The sequence below is a fragment of the Lissotriton vulgaris genome, chromosome 1_1 (genome assembly GCF_964263255.1).
Source record: "Lissotriton vulgaris chromosome 1_1, aLisVul1.2, whole genome shotgun sequence".
Classification (NCBI taxonomy): Eukaryota; Metazoa; Chordata; class Amphibia; order Caudata; family Salamandridae; genus Lissotriton; species Lissotriton vulgaris.
Genome location: NC_141685.1, coordinates 1,345,229,251 through 1,345,246,825, shown reverse-complemented (window position 1 = coordinate 1,345,246,825; position 17,575 = coordinate 1,345,229,251). Strand labels below are relative to the sequence as shown.

Here is a 17,575-nt window from a genome sequence, read left to right as displayed (position 1 = left end):
CACAAAAACGGAACACAAAAGGAACACATAGTAATCCTCCACTGCAGATGCTGTACTCAGCAGAGGGCTAGTAAATATACTAATACAAAATCAGATGTTAGGCACAGGGATAACACCTAGAATGTTTACTGTACCATGTCTGAAATGTCAGAATATGCAATAAGGGATGAATTTGTTTTTTTCTACAGTGATCTCTCGACTGATTATAGATATCTGTTAATGTATTTAATAATGAAATGATGTGCATTGATATAATGAAATGCAAAATCCCAATAAACAAATGTAAACAAAAAAAAATGAGTGGGTAATGTTGTGTTTTCAAAATGAATTGCACCATTTCACGCATCCTGCAATGGCAGTCTGCATGCAGTTTGTGTGTGGGTCCCTTTGCATGGCATAATACAAGCTCCAGCCCTTAGAGACCCTCTTTAGTAACCATGCCTTAGTTACCAGGGGTACCATTTACCAGGGTCTTACAAGGGTACTAAAGTTCTTGTCAATTAGATTACAATTAACATTTGTATCCTTTTAGAGAAGAGCACTTTCACTGAGGTCTGGTTAGCAGGTATCCAGTGCTCTTCCAAACAAAAGCATAAGTACCAATGAGCAAAACGTGGGGGTGACCATGTCAAGAAGTGGTACTTTCCTCCAGGTAGGAGGCACAATGACTCCTAAAATGAATGTAATAGAGAAAAGTTCATTACAGCTTGGAAACATGTGCCATCTATTATGGGTAACTCATTTCAAGAAAAATAATCAAACACAGACTATCATCAAATACTGTATAACAAATTTAACAAGGGTATTGGATGTTCATAGATTGCCATGATGTGTACTTGTGTGTTCCTATGATTAAAAAAAAACCAGAACATTTCTCAAGATGGATAATCCAAAATTCCCAATCTAAATATTGTCGTTTAGCATGAGGTCACCCAACAAGGCAATCTCTAAGTGTGTAGCAGTGGCAGCAATATTTCTGAAATGCCAAGTGATTTTGTGCTGTTCTTATGTACAAGACTAATTGACTAGGACTAAATTAAGTTATGAAAAAATAAGATTTACACCAGTCCAGTCAATAGCTGGGTACGATTCTTGATGCAAAGCACTTACGCTCATGTATTTTGGCTTAAATGCAGTCATCCATTTCCCTTAAATGTAATTTATTCAAGCAAACTCTTAATGCAAGCTTCCTCACTGCTAGGCTCTATGGCTTCCTGCAGCTCATAGCTCTGAATGTCAAACTTCACACAAGGCCACTGCAAGAGCGTCTGGGGAGCTAGTGGTGCCAGAATTCAGGAGACTGAGATGACAAGAAATTCCTATGCTAGGTGGCTGAGAATCCCTGTGCCCAGTGGTACCAGGGTCGTGTTACCTGTAGTCCCCTTTTGAAAACGTCTTCAAAGCACTCTTCAGCCATATTGGTTTCTACAATGCAAGATAGTAGCACCCACATGGAGGATCTGCCAGTATAGGGGAGTAGGTGTCCACAGAACAGTCTTAACAACTGGGCATGTTGGAAATGAGACCAACTAGTTTGGTGTTTTGTCCAGCCATAAATAACTTGGTTATTAGCAGACTGCATGATGGCAATGTATTTGAAAAAAAGCAGGCTATATAAGAATGGGTAGATAGAGACTTCTAGCCACAGACTCCTTACCTTAGCATTATCCGCAGGCATCAAACTGAATCTGGAATTTGTTTTGGGAGCAGTACCCCTTTGCGCTGGTAGGTTATGTCATTCGGCTCCACATGATGTCATCGGCGTCATCCGAGCCAAAAATGTTGTGCACACTGCCTATATAGTCACCACACTGACATCAGTTCTTTTCTCTCCGCCCAAGTGAGTGCAGATCCAGAGAGAGCTACCCCTAGTCATTTTTTGATTCTTCTTTTTTGACTTTGGGATGTAATGAGGAAGGCTAGATTCAAGCCCTGCCATGCATGTCACCGGCAAATGTCAGTGACGGACCCACACCTTGTCTGTCTCTGGTGTCTTGAGCTCGACCACAAAGCCAAGAGCTGCACTGATGAGGAAGCGATCCCTCAAGCTCCATGCCATGCAATTTTTGGACACCACAAAGGTCTTTATCCAAGTTGAGTGATAGGTGCCAGGATCCCTCGTGGAGCCATCGATCTTTGTCGAAGTTGTTCCACTCTAGTAAGCCCCTCAAGAAGAAGAGTGAGAAGTCAAACACATTTTTGACTTCACCTCGTCCGTCAAAGTCATCCGACGAGACGAGGGAGTGTCATCACTCTAAGCCTGGCTCCGCAGTCGGACAAGCACAAGTCACACCTCTGCTGAAAAAGCCAGGACTAGATACTGAGGATCTAAATAACTTTAGACCTGTCTCGAACTTACCTCTTTTGTCCAAAATCATGGAAAGATGTGTGCTTCCTCAACTGACCCAACATTTGGATAACATCAACCTTCTATATCCCCATCAATCGGGCTTCAGAAAAGGCTGCAGCACCGAAACCGCAATCCTCAATGTCATAGATGATCTACACAAGTCACTTGACTCGGACCAATTCTGCCTTCTCATCCTCCTGGATATATAGGCTGCATTCAATACAGTCGACCACAAGCTTCTCCTTCAGGTTCTACAAGAAAGGGCTGGTCTTGAAGAGACTGTCCTCCTTTGGATCTCCTCCTTTCTCCACAACCGCTCACAAAGGATAAAAAATGTAAATTTCGAATCCGACCTCCACCCCATTACTAGGGGTGTTCCACAAGGGTCAGTGCTCTCCCCTCAGCTCTTCAACATTTACATTGAACCCCTCACCTCTCTACTCAGGAAATCCAACATCCTTTCCACCTATATGCTGATGACACACAGTTATATCTAGAAATCACCTCCATTGAGGACCTCCAAAGACTCAAAGCCACTCTCAGAGAGGTGCAACATTGGCTCTCAAGTAATCACCTGAAACTCAATCAAGAGAAAACGGAAATACTCCTCATCTCCAACAAAGACGAAACCCCCCAAATTGCAGAATGGCTCAAAGCTATCGATGCCCTCAATGGCAACATCACACTGGCGGATTCTGTAAAATTTCTTGGTATCACCCTAGACCCGAAACTGGACATGTAAATACACATTACAAGATCCGCTAAAAGCACCTTTCTCAATTTGAAACTACTGTACAAAATAAAACCCTTCCTCCCACCCAAGGACCTTCAACAAGCCACCCAAGCACTGGTGCTCTCCAGAATCGACTACGGGATTGCATCCCTGACTGGCACTGCAAAATCCTACCTCGCCCCCCTGAAAACAACCTTCAATGCAGCAGTCATAATGGTCACTGGAACTAAGAAATTCGATCACATCTCCCCTGCAATCTGAGAACTTAAGTGGCTCCAATTGAGTTACGAGCCAGCTTCAGAACTGCCTGCCTCATGCACAAAGCCCTCCACACAGGTAAACCGTAATACCTAGCCACCAAACTCAAAAGGGCCAGCCAGTCCAGGAACCTCAGGAGCTCCAACACCCTACTACTCATCCTGCTGAAAACTCGCAAACAAAAAACGGCGACCAGATCATTTGCTGGAAACGCCCCCAAAGTCTGGAACTCTATCCCCCCGCACATCAGAGTCATCCCCTTGTTTCCAAAATTAAAAAACCTGCTTAAAGTCCCCTTCCTTGATCATTCTCAAGCGAGCAGATAAGAGCTAAGGAAGTACATTAACAGGCACTCTTAACTTTAACTAGGTGACCAATGTCACTGATTCGGATCTAGAAAACATTTTAGAGACCCAAATTATTTGAACAAGAAAACTCTTTGGATACTCGACCCAAGGAATGTGGATTATCATTTTACATAACTAAGGGCCCGATGTAGGTAACATTGATTTACCGATTTTCAATTACCGAATTTTACCGATTCGGTAATTGAAAATCGGTAAATCAATGTGGTTGGCATGTAGGTATTTCCAGATGTGGAAATACCGAATCTGTCACATTCGGTATTTACCGATTCTGTAAATACAGAATCGGTATTTCCCATTGATTCCTATGGGCTTCAAAGCCCATAGGAATCAATGGGAAATACCGATTCTGTATTTACAGAATCGGTAAATACCGATTTTTGCAAGGGTGCAGGGGGTGTCACTTTGACACCCTCTGGCACCCCACAAATAGGCATTTGCGCCATGTGGCACACAGACATGCCCTAAGGGCATGTCTGTCTGTCACATGGCTAGGTGTGCATGCACACATGTGCATGCACACCTGAAATCGGTATTTTACCACACAATAGGATTGTGTGGTAAAATACCGATTTTGTAGGGCATTTGGGACTCAGAAGAGTCCCACCTACATCGGAGATTTACCGAATCGGTAAAAATACCGATTCGGTATTTTACAGAATCGGTAACTTTACCGATTCCGTAAAGTTACCGATTCTGTAAAATTGAGCACCTACATGTCAAATCATGTATACCGGTCGGTAACGGCCGAAAATACCGATTTTCGGCCGTTACCGACCGACCTACATCTGGCCCTAAGTCACCTCAAAAGACACTCTGCATTTATTCTTCTATGTATTATGACAGAACTATAATATGCTCAGACGTTTTTGGGAGTGTTTTTTTTTATACAGTGACAATTGTTCTATGTCTCTGTAAAGGAACGTATATTGTATCGTTGTTTATATGTTCAGGTAACATTTGCTACTTATATGTGCATGTAAGGCTAGTTTGACCGCCACCCCCCCATGCTACCAAAGCGGCGGTTTGATTTCCCTTGTTCCTCTATATTCTCTGTACTTCCCATTTGCACATAAGTTACTTGCTGTGAAGCACTCGGATACCCTCGGGTCCAGCCTTATGCTATATAAAACTGCTAAAATAAATTAAAAAAATAAATAAACACTTCCCAAATAAATCCTGGCATATTCCTTACCTCCCCCCTGGATAGGTAATCTAAAAGGCTAGACACCTTGGGTAAGAAAATGTTTTCTGCCCCCAGCCTGGCATTGCGGTCTGTAAACACTGCATGCCTTTTTGTCCTTTACTCACTTTCCCTTTGGGATTTGGTTGCGACGATGCTGCCCATGGTCCAGGACGAGGCTGGGCCATACTCTCCCAAGCCATGACTGTTGGGAGGGACGTAGCTAAGTTCACAATTTGATGTGGGCTGGACATGACCAATTTGCTAGGCGGAGTGGTTTCTTCATTGGTGGCCTCATGGCGCTATGCCTAGCTGAGGACAACTGGCTTTTCAGTGGGTGTCCAAGCTTCGCATATGGACATCCTCTTTGATGGCTCCTGTCTCTTTGAGACAAGGCAGGCTCAGCGTTAGATCGCTTCAAGGACAGCAGAGCTACTGCCAGGTCCTTGGGCCTTTCCATGGCCCCTCGTCAACCCCAGCCTCCCTTTCGCTCCTTTCATGGCCACTGAAGGGGCTTTCAGCCATGTCCTTACCCTCCCACCCACCACTGTGTGCAGGCTGCCCAGCCTCTGCATGGCCAAGGATGTGGTAGCCAGTGATCTCGTGGGTCAGCCAGCCAAACATCTGGCCAGTCCACCACTCCCCCACTAGCTGCAGCCGCAGCCTCCAAGCCTCTTTAGTTTTCCCTCCGACCATCATGGACATCCAGGGGGAGGCAGGATTCGCCATCACCTGCACCACTGGAGGCCATTAACATATGACCCCTGGGCTCTCTAGATTGTTCAAAGGGGTTACTCCCTCCCCTTCGTGACTACACCTCCACCCATGCAACCCACTTGCAACACACTGACGGAGGGCAATCTCTCCTTATTCCACCAAGAAGTAGCAGCTTTCTTGGCTAAAGGAGCCATAGAGCGGGTGCGGATGCCAGAAGTAGCCTATAGTTGTTATTCCCACTACTTTCTGGCACCCAAGAAGTACGGAGGGTTATGTCCTATCTTAGACCAGCATCCTCTCAATTTCTACCTGAAAAAATAGAAATTCAAAATGCTCACACTGCTCAAGTTCTGTCTGCCCTCGACCCAGGAGTCTGGATTGTAGCATTGGACTTGCAGAACACATACTTCCACATTCCCAACCTGCCTGCCCACAGGCGTTACCTGCGGTTCACAGTGTGCCAGGGGCACTTTCAGTTTGCTGTCTCCCTTTTCGGCCTTACCAGCCACCCCTCAGTTGTTCACAAAGGTGATGGCGGTGGTCGCAGCTCATCTGCCTTTCTTCCCCTATGTCAACAACTGTAAGTTGAAGACTGGCTCGCCCCTGGCAGTCATCTCCCACCTCCAGACTACGGCAGACCTCCTGCACTCGCTGGGGTTCACTATCAATCTTCTGAAGTCACACCAGACTCCCTTTCAGATGCTCCCTTTCTAGCTGTTCTGGAGACGGTGCAGTTTCAGGCTTAGCCTCCCGAACTGCAAGTCTAGGTTATTCCAGCTATGATACAGATGTTACAGCCTCCATCCTGGGTTTCGGTGAGACTGACTCTGTGGCTGGTGGGCCTAATGGCCTCCTGTATGTGACACATGCCCACTGACATATGCAGACTCTGCTGTGGGACCTGAAGTTCCAGTGGGCACAGAATCAGGGAGTGTCTCCAACATGGTCCAGATCTCGGAGGGTACTGCAATGGGTCTGCAGTTGTGGTTAACTAACCGTAATTTGGTTTGCGGCAGATCCTTTCCCTTTTCCAACCAGATCTGACAGGAGTGACAGATGTGTCACTCATGAGATGGGGGGCCATCTGTAAGAGGTGGAGATAAGAGGCCTCTAGGCTCTGGTGGAATCCGGACTCCACATCAATCTATTGGAGCCCTGATTAATCCAGCTGGCATTAAAAGCCTTTCTACCCTCCATCAAGGGAAGGCTAGTGCAGGTGTTCACAAACAACACCACCTCCATGTGGTACCGCAACATGCAGGGCGAGATGGGATCATTGTCAAGAGTCCCTGCGTATCTGGACACGGCTGGAACAGCAGGGCATATCCCTAGTGGTTCAACACCTAGTGGGCTCCCTGAACACCAAGGTGGATGAACTCAGAAGAAGATGCCTAATGGATCATGAAGTGTCTCAATTCGGAGGGAGAGAAAGGTCTCTTTTAGCAGTGGGGAGAGCCTTCATTAGATCTGATCCCCACTGCCAAGAACACTCAATGTTACCAGTTTTGCACATTGGAGCTTCCAGGGCAGCTCTCGCTCTGAGACTCTTATTGTCTTGAGTGGAGCTCAAGCTTCCTATACACCTTTTCGCTCATACCACTCCTGCCCAGAGTTCTAAAGAAGATCAGGAACAACTGGGCCCAAGACATCTGTGTGCTCCGGACTGGGCTAGGAGAGTTTGGTATCCCGATCTGCTGAGCATGGCCATAGGCCCTTCGAACAGTCTGCCCCTTCAGGAGGATCTTCTTTCACGGCAACCGGGGAGGGTTCTTCACTGCAACACTCCACCTTCATGCATGGAGATTGAGCAGCAACATTTGACAGCTTTAGACCTTCCGCTTCAAATCTTTAATGCCATTTTGTCAGGTGTCCCTCCACCAAGATGGTATATGCCTGCTGTTGGAGCAAGTTTGTGGCATGGTGTGCAGATAACAGGTTCATTCTCTTTCTGTTCCCCTATCTTAGGTACTACTGTTTATTCTTTATCTTGCTTAGCAGAGCTCTGCATTGGGCACCTTAAAAGCAATCTTTCTGCCATCTCTGCAATTCTGCGGTTGCTAGATCAGCCATCCGGGTTCAAATTCCCTATTGTACATAGGATTTTTAAATGTCTCCAACACATATTCCCTCCTTCACCCTTCATCATGCCTCAGTGGGACCAAAATGTAGTCCTTAACTTTCTCATGTGCGCTCCCTTCGAGCCGCTACACAGCTGTCCTATCAGGCTCCTTATAATCAAAACATCCTTTCTGGTGTCCATAACATCTTCCTGGAGGGTCAATGAGCTCCAGGCTTTGCCATCTACCTCAACATCTTCCCGGACAAGCTGGCCCTTCACACAAGAGATTCCTTCCTTTCGAAGGTGGTCACTCCCTTTCATGTAGGCCAATCCCTCACCCTGTCCACCTTTTTCGCTCTGCCGCAACCCTCGAAAGAAGAGGAGCGACTCCACCGACTGGACCCAAAAAGAACATGGTCGTTCTACCTTGACTGCACAAAAGAGTTCCAGGAGGACAACCAACTGTTTGTGGGATATGTTGGAGCCAAGAAAGGGAAGGCAGTACAGAAATGGACCATCTCATGCTCGGTATCAAATCTGCTATGCATTGTCCAAGAAGCAGCTCCTTGAGGGGTGGCATGCTCATTCTTCCGGAGCTAAGGATGCAACCGCTGCGTTAGCATGCAGAATACTGGTCCTGGACATCTGCCAGGCAGCAGCGTGGGCCTCTCTGCACACGTTCAATAAGCACTACGGGACGTGCACTTTGCTCATTTGGTCCTGCAAGGCTTATTGGTGTGAAATTGTTTTGCAGTCCCACTTCCAGGAGGTATTGCTTGTGTATCTATTCTAGGTAGGGAATCTTTGGCTAGAGGTTTGTATCAGATGAGCGAGTTACTTACCTTCGGTAATGCCTTATCTGGTAGAGACTCTATCTAACGGCAGATTACATGCTGACCCACCCATCCTCCCTGCTCTGGGAATGGATTCCTAGGGACTGGGCTGTTCCCCTTTGAGGCCCTAGTTTAACATTTCAGTGGTCAGTGTTCTTCATGGCGTCGCACTCCTGGTGTGAAAAGTCGCAAAAAGAAACCGACGTCAGCATGCTTGGGTGGTGCCTATATAGGTAGAGCACATTTCACTTTCGGTGCTGACGCCGCCATGCGGAGCCGAATGACGTGACTTACCAGCACACAGGGGTACTACTTATGAAAATTTTCCTGAACCAGTCTGATGCCATTGGGGTAATCCTAAGGAAAGAAATCTGTGGCTAGATAGATTCTCTAACAGATAAGGCATTTCCTAAGCTAAGTAACTTGTTTGTCATTCTCAATGTATTCATCTCCTCTCTTGGTCCCTTCGTGCTGTTCAAGACAACACCACAAGAACAGATACTTCCTGCTTTTGTAGTTGCCAAGCAAATAGCCCGGTGAAACCTTGTGTTTCTCTTCGTTGCTTAGCAGCTACAAAAGGACTTGCTTGAGCGCACGCCTCTATAAGAGGCAAATGCTCAAGTCAGTGGCTTCAATGCAGCGAGGCCGTGGCTCCTGCTGAACCACCCATGGCCTCCAAAAAGACCAGACAGCCAGTGTTCATATTCCTGAGTAAGTTACAACCCCCAAGAAGCCTTCAGTTTGTGATCTGCTACACCAGGATCTGAAGCTACAAAGTGTATGAGCCCAGGATAGCAGATCCTCTATGCCGCACGTTTCTATTGCCTTAATCAGTCTAATTAAGTGCATGGGGAACATGAGCTTGCTAAAGCAAAGCCTCACCCCATTCATTGAACAAATACACTTAGCTGAAAACCTGCTTAAAGGTGATCTAGTGCAGAACCAAAAAAGAGGCAGAGGAAAGGATGAAGCTTCCATTTGAACGCAGTTCAAAGGGAAAAGGAGGTCAGCCAGCTCAGGGGAGGGATGGGAACAACAACACTGTCTTGCTTAAGCTTGAAATGTTGTTGGGAGGACCTATTTCTTATTCCCTGATTACTGTGGCGAGGAAGATTGGTGAGGAGGTAATGATTTTTTGTTTAGCCAACTCATGTTTATGCGTTCAAATGGGCAATGCACTCACTGATGTATACTTTTCTGTCCACCATGTTCCATCTGGAGGCGAGAGGAACATTTGTGAATTCAATTAAATGCTTATGATGGAGAACTACAGTAACTGAAGGCAGTGCAACAAAGGGATTTGCCTAGGATACTACAATGTCGACAGTTCAGGAAGCTAGGTGGTGTATCTTGGTTTGACAGTGTAATTATGTCTTTGTTTCGTTTGTCCTGGTCTCCTGCTTTAGCTGTAAAGTGTATTGATTCGGAATCTATTGTTGCAAGGTGCATGGACCATTCCATGTGGCAAGAGTTCTCTGTGGCCATTGAGAAGTGCACCACTGCCGACAGGGTCTCCTTGTACTGAAAATAAATCTTGAATTAATACTTTCTATTTTAATTATATTTTTTATATTAAAGTTTTATTATAGCAAAAGACAAAAGGAACAATCAGCAACCAAAAGGAAAAAACAGAAACAAAGGAATTCACAATAATTCTTCAGCAATATTGCAGGACCCAGTTGATAAAATGTCTACCAGATTTCAAAGTCCAGTATAAATTGAATCCCTTCCAACAAAACAACTACAAAAGCAATGTAAAGAAAATTAAAAGCAACAAACACACATACACATCTTTGGTATGGTACAAGCTTGAGTTGTACAATTGTAACTCAACAATGCTTAATTCTGTGCTCACTGTATGACTCTCCCCACCGATCCCTCTTCTAGAACAACATCAATCACTTTTAGCTAGCAAGTAAGTCCGCAGTGGTCCCCAAATTTCTCTAGGCTTCTAGGTCGTCGGCAGCTCCTCCGCATAGATTTCCAAATTATCTCTGCAGTACACCAAGTCCTTAATCCACAGATCAATTTTTGGTCTGCGCCTACCCCCCATGAGATCGCCACTCTCCGTGCCGCCAGTAATAAAGCCAGTCGCACAAACTTGCCACTTACACCCTTGATTTGAGGCACACAACATAGCAGACATATGAGCAGGGTATACTGAAGCTCCACACCCACCATCTCCTTTAAATAATCCACCACCGTTTTCCAAAACGTAAATACGCCCTGACATCCCCACAACAAATGCATAAAATCTGCGTTCCCTTGCCCACAACGCACGCAATGATCGGATGCACGCTGGCCATATCTGTGCAATTGTGCAGGAGTATAATACACTTGATGTATGTATTTAAAGTGTATTATTCACAAGTTCCCATTCATGTTGATAGTCCCTGTTAAGCCACATACATATTTCAAATCCGCTTCTGAGATCGGGTCAGGTAAACACTCATTCCATCTTTCCCAGCTCTCATCAGATGCACTCACACTTTCATCTTTAATCATCTTATAGAGCTTGGAAATTAGCTGCTTGTTAGTCGGTGTGGTAATTGCATACTGCAGAGACAAAAGAGTGGGGAGCTCGCATGGATAAGTGGTGTAATGCACCCTGACCGACTGTTGCAAGCGATGCATTGCAAACCTGAATAGCAATGACTGGTTACTGATATACTGTAAATCGGCATGTGTGACAAAAAAGCCATCCGGATAAATATCAAGCATGCGCTGGAGGCCGGCTTCATGAAGCAGCCGCATGGAAGGTGCTTCATGTGTTACTGACATGGCAGCATGATGTTTCAGGAACATGTGTGGCGCTTATAGCGGTAACTTCCGCGCTAGTTACCCTATCTTCTGCCAGGCGGAAATAGTGGCATCCACTGAGTTTATTTCTATTCTCGGAATGCTGCGCGCCCTGTGGGTGACTACGCTGTGTAACGGGACCGGTACCGCATCTCCTTCTTCCACTGCAACGTGAGGAGTATACGCATGTGACCTATACCAATAGAACACATATTGGGCTTGAGCGCTCAAATAATATGCATAAAAGTCTGGTGCCCTGAACCCACCTCTCTCATACCTCTCAGTAAGGACCGACCATTTGACACATGCATGCTTGCCTCCCCACACTAGTGGGAGTAGCTGCCCACAGAGATTTTTGAAGAATCCAAATGTCAGTGTCACTGGGATATTAAGAAAAAGGTAAAGGAACCGCGGTAGTACTATCATTTTGATAAGCGCAATGCGATCTGCCAGGGATACTGGCAATGAAATCCACGCATCCACCTGACTCTCCAACTTTGTGTACGCCCTCCTGAAATTCTCCATGACTAACGTATTCGGATCTCGATGAACCCAGACACCAAGGTATTTCACTGGGTCCGTTGACCACACAAGTGGGAACTCCAAATCTGGCTGCACCGTGGCAGTTGTCAGCGGGATAATAAGAGACTTATCACAATTAATACAAAGACCAGACAGGTGGCCGAAACGAACGTACTCCCGGAGGAGTTGCGCAAGATACCTGGAGGGGTCACGCACAAATAGTACCATGTCGTCTGAGTAAAGCGAAATGGCGACTGGTCGATAATTGAAGTTGAGCGCTGTCACCGTGTGTCGCTGACGAATGACACAAGCCAAGGGTTCCAATACTATTGCAAACAGAATCGGTGAGAGAGGGCACCCTTGACGTGTGCCCCTCTCTATGGCAAATGGTTCAGTGGTCAGTCCCCAAACACGCACTCTAGCTGTCGGTTCCGTATAAAGTACCGCTATCCACTGTAAAAACAAAGGCGGGAACCCCATGCGGCGTAAGACGTAATACATATACGACCATTCCACCGAGTTAAACGCTTTAGCAGCATCCAGCAATACAGCCGCCGCTGGCATTGTTGGTTCAAGCACATGGAACATGGAGAAAACGGTTCGTAAATTATGCGAGGTGGATCTCTCGGGTATAAAGCCCGATTGATCGGGCAGAACCAGGCTTTGCATCAGGGGTTGTAGCCTGATCGCCAAAATCTTAGCCAGTATCTTGGTGTCAATATTGATCAGCGATAGTGGGCGATAAGAGTCACACCTGGCTGGCGGCTCGTCTTTTTTAAGCAGTGTGATTATCAATGCCTGTCTGAGGGACGGTGGTAATTTCCCTGAGTCATGTGCTTCTGCGTACATCTCCAAGAGATGCGGCGCAAGAAGATCGGCATATTTCTTATAAAACTCTACTGTGAGACCATCAGGTCCAGGCGCTGTACCATTTGATAACGCCGAGATTGCTGTTTTAACATCCTGCTCATCTATAGGCACACACAAGTACTCCCTATGCGCATCCGATAGTCAGGCACACGCCACATCCTCTAGATAGGACTCGAATTCGGTCTCCGAGGCAGCCCCTCGTGATGTATATAAATCAGTGTAAAAACCCCGAAACTGTTCCACAATGGTATCTGAGTGATTATATTGTCTACCGTTGTCATCTGTAATTCTATCTATGTGCGTCTGCTCTAGATGCTCCTTAATTTTAAACACCAACGTGCAACCCGGCCATCCTCCCTCCCCATAGCGACGGGCGGTGTGCCTACGCGATAAATATTTGACCTCTGTATCAGCCAACTCCTTGTAATCCTTCAGCAATTCCTGTATGCGTGCTAATTTCCTCTCCTCAGGTGCCTCGGTGTACGCGCGTTCCAACTCACGTAGCTTATCCTCAGTGTTTTGTAACTGTGTCCTCAAATCCCTCGGTATGCTCGCCGAGGTGCTAATGCATACCCATCGGATCGTGACCTTAAAGGCCTCCCAGAGTGTTAAAGCCTCATCTACAGTGCTCTTGTTAAGGGTGAAATATTGTTCAATTGCATCCCGTACTGCAGACTCATAAAGCGAGTCAAGCAGAGCCTCGGATCTCAGCCGCCACGTAAAGGGGCGACGTACAGCTGTCGGGATCACCATGTCCAATTGCATGGGGCTGTGATCAGACAGTGTCCAAGCCAAATTCCTTATATCCTCCACCCAGTCCATAGTCTCCACCCCAAGCAACCAGTAATCTAATCGCGACCAGCTCCCATGCAACGGTGTCGCGTGCGTACCCTCTCTCACCTGCGGATTCCACACACGCCAAATATCACACAGTCTGAACTCCTCCATGGCACAACCAATGTTCCTAGCTACTTTAGGGGTGCGGTGGGAGATAGGGCTAGATTTGTCCATCTCAGTGTTCAGGTATGTGTTCAAATTCCCCCCCATAGAATAGGAGCCTCCGGCCAATCTCGCAGCATACTGGAAAAACAGTTTGGGTCATCCACGATCGGGCCAAACATGTTAATTATATTAATCAATTTGCCACTCATCTTGCCATGCACCATCGCACATCTGCCCTCCTCATCCACAAACGTATGTATCGGTTGAAAGGACATCCCTAGCTTAACCAAAATCATGACCCCACTCGCATAGGAGGAATACGACGAAGTCAGCCTGAAACTTGCCCACCTACCCGCAACACCACGTTCTGTATGTTTAGTTAAGTGCGTTTCCTGCAGTAGAGCTATATGTATCGCATGCCGATTCAGGTACGCCATCACCTGCCGTACTTTCTTTGGGGAGTTGAGACCACGGACATTCCAGGTCTACATTCTACACTTATCACCCATCATTGAGTGCTGGCGACTGTCTTACATCAATTGTGATCAGTTTCAGAAGGACGTTGTTTAAGGCACATTGCAACATTCTCTCCCCAGCCGTTGCGCCAAGCGGAGCAGTATGTACCATGGCAGATGCGTAACAAAAAAAAAGAACAAAAAACAATACACAACCCCCTTCTTCCACCCCCCCTCCACCTCCCACTCCAACCTCCCAATTAGGTCGAGACCAGACCCTACCCCCTCCCACAAAACATCCCCCTGAACTACCCGATGCAACATCTGGGGAACACCTACTAGGGGAAAAGGAACGGCGACGGACGATCCTCAGATCGGCGCCATTTTCTCGGCCGGTCCGCATGGAAATTTCACGGTGGGTACGGTGGCAATGACCACACCGCTATGTGCCCCAAGCCACTGTCTTCGCCCCAGGGGGTTCTGTAGCACGCAGAGGGGGCTTGAAGGATGGTATTTAACTAATATAATATCTGGCGTGAGGAGCTCCCTTACCAGGCAGCCATTCCGCTCTGCGCCGAGACCACGCCCCCCAAATCTTGAATTAATACTTATTCAGCAGCTCAGGTTTGATTTCCTTGTGCATCGGAGTTTAACACTATGATTACAAGTCAGAAGGCCTAGTTCCACAGTCAACATTTAACTTCTAAACCGGTGGGTGACGGCCGTGTCATGTGTATGGGAGCATTGGTTGAATACCCATGTTGAATTGGTCGTTCATCAGTTTCATCTGACTCCCTTTGGTGCAGTGAATACGATTATACACCAGACCTAACTTCTCAATTGTATGTGTCTGCAGCTTTGAAAGGACTTATGCAGTTCCTTTTTGCGTTTTGAATTGTGTCCCCTGATTGTTTGCATGTATCTTGTGTAGGGTACTACTATTTTAGCATTTATTTACGCACATTTTTATCAGGCAGTCATAATGTAAGGTTCTGTCAAGCACTCAGTAGATTTCAGCCAACAATCTCTAATATATAGCACAGCTGCTTACAGAGGTCCACTTTATATTTTTCTCACTTATCTGTAGAAGCGACCTACCCTGCAGCTGTGAGGCTGATGAACAATCAAAGATTTTCCCCCTCCACCAAGAGGCGGCTGCCAGCTAATAACACAACATCCGAAGACCTCCCTTTTCTCTGCACTTACTTACAGGTAACCTCAAATGAACCTTAATATTAAATAAGGAAAACGTGTGAGCAACATGTGCTGAAAACTTTCACAGGCACTAGAACAGTGTCCAGTTCATTTGTATATTCAATAAAATGTACTGGTAAACCTGTTGTCCAGATAGAAAAGAGCAGGATCGTTTATTTTTACTGGAAGTGTGCTATTTATTTTTCTTTATAAGAGCTATGTGTCTCCTTTTTGCTTATTCATACTGCTTGACAGAAGGGGGGCCAGGTAAACAGAATGAAGGAGGGGCTAGAATTCGGACGACTGGACACCTGACAGTGTCTAACATTATTCAATTGCCGCTCTGTTTTGAGCTCAGTTGAATGCAAGTTTGAAAAGTTCAGCTAAATGTTTTCTGAACTACAAATGATTGGTTTTGGGTCTAAGGTTCAAGCTAAGGGAGTTCCAGAGCATAAGACCTTATAAGGCCAAGGATCCTCCTCCTTGTTTTATCTCCTGAATGATCATAGAGTGATCCAGTAGGTGGAAATGGAGTGAAGAACCTGAGGAGGTGCATAGTACAGTTCCAGTTTCTGGAGGTATACTAGGCCTGTGCTCCAGTATGCTTTGTGGATGTATACAAACCCACACATTTAATCCTGATGTCACAAGGGAGCCAGTTGAGTGTCTTTAATGATCAAGTTTGATGTTGTACTTCTAGCATTGGTTAAAGCAGTGCCTAGGTGTCTGGCACTGCTGTCTGGGAGTGAGTTTTTAGGGAGGCAAAAGCATATGATATTATAGTCGATGAGATGCACAAAGAAGAGGGCTTTGTGCTTCAACAGACCGTTACCTGCATCTTTACTTCCCTGAACACATATGGTCTAAACGCCTCTAAATAGGTAGTGTCACTAAGTCAACAAGTACTGGCTGTGCTTGAGTATGAAATGAGTGGATTGACCTAGTCGTGTTCCTGTTGGTAAGAGATTTATTTTCCTGAAACATTTTCACTGTTTTGCTGCCATCTCGTTTTGAGAAAAAAAATGTGTTTTTCATGAGGATAGGAACTAAACTACTGCTCTCTCTCTATGACAACCAGGCTTCAAATACATTTTGCCTTTTCAATGGCTGCTTTGTCACTTCTCTCGAGTGCAAGAATTATGCACTACCCTTCCTGTATTGCAGTGGATATTAATAATTGATACATTGATTATGTATACGTTCAATTGATTGTTTTTAATTGAGTACACATATTTTTGGCTGGCGATCTGGCACTACCTTTTCTGTGCTGAAGGATTTCCTTTGTGTTGAGTGGGTAGGCACTGCCAGTGCAACTTCCTATTTCAAGCTCTTTTGCATGATGGGAAATTGCACTTGGGCTGCATGCATGTTATTTATTAAATATGTCTTAGTGAAGTCTTCAATTATGGTCTGTTGTTCTTATTGATCTCCCTGTTCTCTGGGTGAGGTAATCTTGAAATGTTCCTGGCTGTGCTGTATATGGTATTTGTGAAATACAAGCGTGTGCTGCCCCAGCCATGATTTGCAGCACTTGATAAATGGCACATTAATTTTTCCGAAACGATATATATTTTATCTGTCACTTGAAAATTCTCCATGTTCTGGCTAGGAATCCTCAACAAATGAATAACACAAAAATCTTATGGGTCACTTATGTTGATTGAGTTTTGATGAATACATCCTGTGGCCGTCGAGGAAAGGTTGTATAATGTAACACATAATATCTACCTTCCCCCACCATCCCAGAATAGCATGGATGCTAATCTATTCCTTCAATAGTGCAGGTCAGTGTTACCTCTATAGCTGAACATGTGTTATTCCCCAAGTGGTATGGCAGTGGTAACTATCTATGAGATTGGTGTTAGTGATTATTTGATCTGGAAGGAGAGGTGCAGGATCCTCCATTATCTGGGGTATGAGAGCTCATAGAATTCACTAGAAAGGAAAGAAGTAAATGGGACCTATACATCCTCCAAACTTGTGCTATTGAGTTCCAACGATAAAGTCTTTCCATTCCCAACAGGTCCCAGATCTAATATAGTGAGGCCCCACGATCAGAGGTCTTGTTATATCCCAAAGTGAGTTAAGGACTTGTTTGCTGCACAGAGAGCTCGACTATTTATTTCCCTTTCATTGAGTGTAGGGAAAATTAATGTTTGTTGGAAAGGCCCAGGATAATACATGTTGGGGATCTTTGCATTGTGTGTCAAAGATAAAATCTACTTAATTGAAGGTTTCCAATATTTGTCCAGTTTGAGGCAGTTCCAGAAACAAGAAGAGGGAGTCAGAAGCAAA

At 45.6% G+C, this 17,575-nt stretch overlaps 1 protein-coding gene across 1 annotated transcript in view; it reads left to right on the top strand.

The window, feature by feature from the left end:
* Positions 1 to 17,575, top strand: part of KIF5A (kinesin family member 5A) — a 660,796-nt gene that overhangs the window by 628,656 nt on the left and 14,565 nt on the right. The window contains exon 28 of the mRNA XM_086966580.1: positions 15,174 to 15,298. Coding sequence (XP_086822706.1) covers positions 15,174 to 15,252 — 79 coding nt within the window. The 3' untranslated portion in view covers positions 15,253 to 15,298. The remainder of the gene's footprint in view (positions 1 to 15,173; positions 15,299 to 17,575) is intronic.